Below are 7,794 nucleotides of genomic sequence, written 5' to 3'. Positions count from 1 at the left end.
GTTTTGATGTTGCATAAGCTGCGATTCTACAGTGAGTATAGACGTAACGCGGCATGAGCTGTCGAAAGACTCGAATGCAAAGTGGAAGCAACAGCTGGAAAGACAAGTAGGCCGGAGTGTCGAGGTCAACGTATATAAAATATATATATATATATATATTTAGTCGAAGGATGTACAGAAAATAAAAAGAACAAAGCTTATGAGAGAAGTTATAATACCAGAATCATACAGGAGGGTGGAGGAGAAGGTGATAGGTCGGTGGTGGTGGTGGTGGTGGTGGAGGACAGGGCAGTGCCACCAGTAGAGACACATTGTCCTTCAAACTCGAGGGGTTCAGGGGCAGCGATGAAGTGGGTTTCTTTTTTTTTTATGTTGTTGGGAGGTGTTGGAGGTGAAGGTGGAGGAGGTGGAGGGCTCACAGGGGCCCGTGTCGGGCCTCGTATTTAGCCAGAATGTTCTTGCAGCGGCCCAGCTCCTTCCTCATGTCTGCCACCTCCATGCGCAGGGCGGCGTTCTCCTTCTCGAGGAAGCCGGCCCGGATGGCGATCTGGTTCTCCTTGAGCCGCCTGGCGTCCCGTGACCTCTTGGCTGCCACGTTGTTCTTTCTGCGGCGGGCCCAGTACCGATCGTCCTAAACAAAGACGAGGAGGAGGAGAGAGGTTAGCAACGAACACAACGACAACACGACAGATAAAGCGTCGTCCGGCTCACCTTCAGGTCTTCGGGGATGAACACCTTGCGGGCCTTCTTGATCATGGGTTGAGGCTTCAGCTCCTCGGCGGAGAACTTGCGTTTCCTGGGGTCGAACATTTCCTGGCCGGGCACGCTGGACAGAGCCAGGTCTGCCGGGTCGGGCTCGTAGCTCAGGGGCACCTGGATGGACTCTGGGTCGATCGGGCTTGGGGTGTCCCGGGCGGAGGGCAGCGCTGCAGGAGGACAGAAGAAAAAGCATTAGCTGCAGAGAACCTCGGGTCTGGACTCTAAATGGCACCATTAAAGCTAAAAGTGCCACTTCTGGTTGGAGGTAATTGGTCGCAACGTCGTCTTTTGGTGGAGGAGGTCACTGAAAGGAGTTGAGGAGGCCTCTGAGGGGGAGCTGAATGCAGCCTTTCTTCCCTCCAAGCTCACATGTTTGTGCGCTGAAAGGCTGATCCATTAAGAAATGTCAGGCTGACCCATGAAAAGCAGCTCTGGGTGGTGTTATTTGAACCAGCAGGTGGTGCTGTGACACCAGCTTTAACACCAACACACAGGTGAACATGCCTGTCTGTCTACCTGCAAGAGGAAGGTCATTAGTGGGTCTACTTTTTGTCCAAGTGCCAAACTGTGGAAACAGCTCGTACATCATGACCTACATTTTTGTACTTTCTACTTTGTACAGAGAGTGCGAAGTCTGGAGGACTCCTTCGGCTCTCAAGACTTCACGACGGGAAATAAAAGTGTGAATCTGCCAATCATCACCTCGTTAAACTCTCTCAGACAGATGTTTGCCTTCAGCGTGTGCTGAAGAACTTCGAGAACTCATAAAAACTTGATTTGTTTTGATCAAATTAAGATTTTCTGCGATAAATCCAATGAATCATTTCGTCTACGAAATGTCAGATGTTGCAGAAATCAAATTTTTTACCGAAGTCCAAAGACGCCACAAAGTTATAATCGACCACAAATGGGATCACGCTTCAAAACGAAGTGGTGATGCAACCAATCATTCTTTTTTTTTATTGCCCATAAATCTTTTTTTTTTTTGTTTGGCCAAATAAAACGAGTTTTCCAGAGCTCGACGTGACGACTTCGACTCGCTTGTTTTTGTCTTATGTAAGTAAGAGTTCGGAGCAAAGCTGCTAATCACATTTGGGGGAAGTTGGATCAGAGTTGATGTGATTTCATTGACTTCATTATGCACAGAAACATCTGAGGAGTCGTTGTTGCCGAAAACAACCTTTCAAGAAAAGGCCTTCAAATTTAAAAAACTTCAAAAGCTGCAGTTCCTCTAACGTCCACTTGAGGCTGGCTCCAGAAGTGAGTCAGTCTCCATAAGTCCCCATGTCCAAATGTCCAACTTCACAGCAGAAATAAACATGTTTACAGCCTGGTACAAAAAACAGTTTTGGTCTCTGTAGCTAATTTCCCCGTTCATGACAACTGTACTGAGGGTGAATTTATATACAGCTCACCTGTTCAAATGATATTAAGGCTTAAAGTTATGCAGGATTAAGAGCGTGGACGATTTGACTGACAGGTAGGTGTGGTTACAGGTGGATTGTTTGAGCAACCAGGCGTCATTCAGCCTCACTACACGATTACGTGTTTCCAGTCTTGACTTGATATGATCTGACATCTTTCCTCGTGAAACGAAGTCACGACTTGGACCGTTTCCTCTCCGAGACGCGAGAGTTTGACGCCAAGTTGGTGTCGATAAAAAGAACTGATAACCTTCGGAGGAGCGCGTCTCCGAGGGATCGGACGATTTTGAAACCGGTTCTTGATTCCCATCGCTCGCTGGAGCCGGAGAAATGTTGGACTCATCTCTTCCCATAATTGTTGCCAATGTATTTTCCTTCAACCAACTAATTGAGTACTATAAAACTCATTTCTGCTCGTCACATGACTCAACATTTCACTGTAATCCATCTATGAGCTAAGACACACATTAACCTCCTCCCCCCCTTTATTCATGAACCGAGCACAGCCAGACACAAAGCTACTTACTAACTAAAACTAGACGCTCTCAGACAATCTGTCAACCTGCAAATAGCCGGCCTTGCCCCCTAATCACCTTTACGGGTCGTTTTTATCTCCTAATTAGCGGCTTTAAAAACACAGCGGAGTGGTTCACGGGCTAAAAGTAGCCCCCGTTCATTGACCTGTAACGTCCTCGACTAATGTTCGACACACTCCAGGGGAGAGGAAGCAGTGTGGATTCACAAAATAGTCCTCCACCTCCTCCCACTGAACAGGAGTCTAAAATTAACAAACGAGGAGAGGTAGTCCGGCGCTGACCTACTGAGAGCTGCTAAAGAAACCTGATTTAAAAACCCGTGGAACTGGTTTTCATGGCGTTCATGGTATTCATGCACACACACGGCTGCAGGTTGGTGTCGATGCCGTGAGCGTTATCATCGCGGAGGAGCCGCGTTGGGTGATAATGATAAGAGCTGAGCTGTGTGAACTCTGACCCCTGGAAACACCGACAATTTTGAGGCTAAAGGGCAAAAAACATTTTGTTTTCTGTGTCGCAGAAATTTAACAAGACTGCCGCGACTTGTTTTCCCTTCCCTCGGCCGACGGTTGAAATAATTCTGCGTTTTACTCGCCAACAAATCTCAAGAAAAGAAAGAAACTAACGAGTATTGGAAGTATTTAAGATTATGTATCAATCCGCCGCTGAAAATAGTCCCCTACAAATGTACCACTTACTCCAGCGCCCTGCGGTTTGAGGAGCTCGCTGAGCATCCGTTAAAAATTAAACTACATATCTGTGTGTTGCTTTTAAAGGCTGACGAAGGAGGTTTGCATTTTTTTTTTTAAAGACGTGCATGAAAAACAGGAAAAGCTAAGAAGGAATGTTGTATTTTTCAGAATAAAAGCACAATCATTATTAGAGATGCCCGGATCGTTATAGGTTGATGTGCGATCAGGATGAATCCATTTAAGTCCCAGCTCGTGGAAATCGATCGATGACTCGCAGATCTCGACTTCTCCGATGCGGCGGCACGAACACGGAGGTTCGCTGATCTCGTATCGTGTCTAACTTTAGCGGATCGAAACGTGTCGGCGATCTGCAGGTTCAAGCTTCGAGTTGAGACCAAACGTTTGTCGGGATTTCCAAAAATGTGAATTACAAAACGCTTCGATTTTAGCCGAGCAGTCAAAAACTAAATCACCATAAAGATCCAGTTCCTGGACTGGGACTTTCCTGAGAACGCAGCCTTCATCTGACCCGTCTGTAGATTTAACAACCAAACACTGCCCAATTTATTTTTGCTCCCGTGACACACAAGTCAAGAGTCCTCAGTCAGTCTGGCAGGACATCCTGATCCCGTCCACGGGATACCTGAAAGGAACGCCGCTTTCGTTTGACTACTACGACGATAGTGAAGATAAAGTTTAAAGGGAGTTAAACCCACTGAGCTCCCTTTCTTTTACGAACACGCTGGAATGCACCACAACACGCCCTTTGACCCACCTCCTACATCCAACTTCCCCTTTGGACCCTGTCAACAACACACAAGAGGTCCGTCTCCTGACAGCGTCTGCAGGCCGTCCATGCACCCGTTCATTTGTTCTCTGGTTGTGACAACACTGTTAACAAGCACAGAGGCGTTGTGGTGGTTGTTGTTGTTGTTGTTGTTGTTGTGGCTGCTTAGGCGAGACGCTGCAAGCTGGAACAATATTGCGTGCACGTGACAAAAGCACACCAGAGTCCATGTGATCTCTGCAGGGTACAGCCTGTGCCTTGGCTCCGAATCCAGGCTGTGTCGGAGCCCGGCCAGGGAGGGAGGGAGGGGAGGGGAGGGGGAGGAAGACTGGACGGGAAGTGGAGAGGAGGAGGAGGAGGAGGTGGAGGGAGGAGGCAGGTTCATACCGTGACAAACTCCCGGCGCTGCACACGGTGCATGCATGTGTCCGTCACATGGCCCGGCACGCTGCAGCAGGAAACGCACACACACAAATGTGAACGCACACACACACGCACACACACACACACACACACACACAGTGTGGTGGGTGAGAGTGTACGTTACGCACGTGCACTGAGGCTGGAATAAAGTGTTCTGTACAGACGGACGGCGTCCTGAGCATCTGTTTATCTCCGGCTGCTTCTGTTCTCAGAGCTTAAACTGGCTTAGCTCGGTCTGCACACCGAGCGGCTCGTGAGAAAAACATCAGGCTGGACACGGAAACTAAATATATATATATAATATATATATATATTATAAATATATATATACAAACATCAGCAAAAAGTGCATTATGCTCAGGCAAGCTACCTGTAACAGCACCCACCTGTCAATCAAAGCGTCCACGCTCTTAACCTGCATAACTTTAAGCCTTAATATAAATGTGAACAGGTGAGTTTATATAAATTTCACCCTCAGTACAGTTGTCATGAACGGGGAAATTAGCTACAGAGACCAAAACTGTTTTTTGTACCAGGCTGTAAACATGTTTATTTCTGCTGTGAAGTTGGACATTTGGACATGGGGACTTATGGAGACTGACTCACTTCTGGAGCCAGCCTCAAGTGGACGTTTGAGGAACTGCAGGTTTTATATAAAATATAAAACTTTTAAAAAAGGGATTCTGCTCATTTTCTTTGTTTTATGTTCAATATTTTGATTTATTTAAACATTTGCATCTTTAATACTTTTAATATTTCCTTTTCTAATTATTAAATTTGATATTTAAACCTCTCTTTGTTGTTTTTTTTAAGTTACCTGTGCTGCTCTCTGATTGGCCGGCTGAATTTCACCAGTTTTGACACCATTGGTTGTTTCATTTCAGCCCTTTATAAATGTTATTAACGTGTCGTTTAGTATAAACAAAGAGGTCACGTGACGTGTGTTTACAAGGTTTCCTCCTCGTCTTTGAGCTCAGAGGGGGAAGTGTGTGTGTGTGTGTGTGTGTGTGTGTGTGCGGCAGCTGTGGGAGCTCGGCAAAACACGCACAACATTAGGCGTTGCCATGGTGACCGCCTTTTGTTTTGAGGCTGTGTGGGCTGTTTGAGGAAACATGAAGCACGCACAGCTGACAGGACGACCGTCCACCTGCACACCTGCTCGATGTTCACAGGTAAAACACACACACACACACACACACACACACACACACACACACTCTCCACCTCTTCTACCAGGTTGTGTGTGTGTGTCAGCTTTTCCCTGAGCCTCCCTCAGCCACACTCAGGTGTGTTTTCAGCTCCTACCTGCCGCGCCGGGGCTGTGCAGGCAGGTCTGCGGCGCCATGCCCGTGTGAACCGAGGTGGTGGCCCGGCTGCTGAGGTCCACCACGGAAGGTGTCGTCGGGCTGGTCGGCGGCGCCTTCTGCTGCTGCTGTGACGCCTGCTGCTGATGCTGATGCTGATGCTGCTGCACCGCCCGGTCGCTCTGGGCTGTGTTGGCGGGGATGCCGTTCTCCGACAGGAACTCCTCCAGGTCCATGTACTCCAGCTGGAAGTTGTCCCCGTCGTAGGGCAGGGTTTTGTCCCACAGGGTCGGCCCGAGGAAGGCCGACTGCGGGTGGTTGGCGGCGGCGCCCTCATCGTCGAGCTTCTTCCCTTTCTCCTTGTCTTTCCCAAATCCTGCAGACGAAAATGCACAAAGTCATTTCATGCATGCACGGGCGTGTTGTGCAGGAGCATGCACTGACCCTTTAAAGTCACAAACATGCACTGACACAACAACACAAACACACAGCAGGAAAACACGCCCTCTACCGACAGCTTGAGGTATCACTAATATAAATCCCCTGAACGCACCACGGAGCTTTAAAAAAAACAACAATCTGCAGCTTTTTATCATAAAAATGACAGAAAATATTAATTTAGAGTCAGTTTAAGGTTTTAAAATCAACAGGGAATCATCTTCATGCTTTAAATAAACGCAAATGTGACTGTCAGCTGTCAAATCTGAGAACCGGCGGATGAAAAACATCAGCGGGAGACAGCGGCGCGCCAAGCCGACCCAGAGTCGACTGTAGACGGGGTAAAGGAGACCGTACCTTCGTCGTGGTGGAAAGGCAGCTTCAGCGGGTTTTCCAGCAGGGACTTCAGCACGCCGTGAGTCGGCGGCAGGAAAGTTGGATTTATAGGAAGAGGTCTGGCCATTTTCTCCATGTTATGTGTCTTGAAGGGCAAGTTGGAGAACGCTGACGGACTTTGACCCGCTGCCCGGTGAGAGCGCTCGCAGACCGGGGAGAGAGAGCCAGAGAGGACCGGTGGGTGGGGGGGGGGCGGAGGCTGGAGGAAAAACGCCGGAGCTCGGAGCGAGAAGACGGGACTCCGCGCAGCAGCAGGTCGGTGAGCGAGGCTGGATGTCGACGAGGCTGGCTGGCAAATAGCTGAAGGAGGAGAAGCAGCAGCAGGAGGAGGAGGAGGAGGAGGAGGAGGGAGGTGCTCCACGCCTCCATCCATGTGCGGAGACGGACCCCGGTGACGTCAAAGGAGGCGGGAACGCCCCCCCTCGAGGCCGCGTTCAAGTCGCGTGGGAAAAAAGAGACTTCGTGTGTTTTTAAATGGGGGTATGGTGCGTTCGCGGACTGTGGGGAAATATGGCCACCAGTTCAGTGTTTTGAAAGGAGGATAACAAAATGCATGATGTAATTAAACATTAAAAAGTCTAATTGGCATACATTTTATATACTTTAACTTGAATTTTGTGTTATTGTACCAGTATTTATATTATTTAAAAACATAATTTACAGTCACTGCACATTTCTCCTTTCTTACCTTGCACTAAAATCAATACTGACAAACTGCTGTATATACTTTTGTGCAATATATTTTATTTACTATTGCTATTTTGATATTTTATTATGTATGGTTTGTTCTTTATATTTTTATTCTCATATTCTGTGTGAAATGCTGCTGCTGCACTGTAATTTCCCAGCTTGGGATAAATAAAGTATATCTATCTATCTATCTATCTATCTATCTATCTATCTATCTATCTATCTATCTATCAGAAATACTTTAATAATCCCAGGGGGAAATTATTTACTATACTATGTCATAATATGTGTTGATATATGTGCATAAATATATACTATGTATGTATTTCTGTCTGTATAAAGCAT

General features: G+C 47.4%; 1 protein-coding gene across 1 annotated transcript; it reads right to left on the bottom strand.

Annotated features, from left to right (window-relative positions):
* Window positions 1–359: 359 nt before the first annotated feature.
* On the bottom strand, window positions 360–7,230 carry LOC104931504 (hepatic leukemia factor). The gene is made up of 4 exons (XM_010746520.3): window positions 6,721–7,230; window positions 5,927–6,301; window positions 712–926; window positions 360–631 (listed from the first exon to the last, which is right to left on the bottom strand). The coding sequence occupies exons 1-4, from the start codon at window positions 7,130–7,132 to the stop codon at window positions 416–418; spliced, it is 1,218 nt and encodes a 405-aa protein (XP_010744822.3). The 5' UTR covers window positions 7,133–7,230; the 3' UTR covers window positions 360–415.
* Window positions 7,231–7,794: the final 564 nt, after the last annotated feature.

This window comes from Larimichthys crocea, chromosome XII, assembly GCF_000972845.2.
Source record: "Larimichthys crocea isolate SSNF chromosome XII, L_crocea_2.0, whole genome shotgun sequence".
NCBI classification, from domain to species: domain Eukaryota; kingdom Metazoa; phylum Chordata; class Actinopteri; family Sciaenidae; genus Larimichthys; species Larimichthys crocea.
Note: the sequence above shows the minus strand (reverse complement) of the source record. Positions and strands in the feature narration are given on the sequence as shown.

What these genes read in the sequence shown, in the direction of transcription:
- LOC104931504 (XM_010746520.3), bottom strand. Translation starts at nt 7,132, where the DNA reads ATGGATGGAGGCGTGGAGCACCTCCCTCCTCCTCCTCCTCCTCCTCCT. An exon ending in GCCTTTCCACCACGACGAAG is followed by an intron (nt 6,302 to 6,720) that starts GTACGGTCTCCT and finishes TTTCGTCTGCAG; the next exon opens with GATTTGGGAAAGACAAGGAG. An exon ending in GCACAGCCCCGGCGCGGCAG is followed by an intron (nt 927 to 5,926) that starts GTAGGAGCTGAA and finishes GTCCTCCTGCAG; the next exon opens with CGCTGCCCTCCGCCCGGGAC.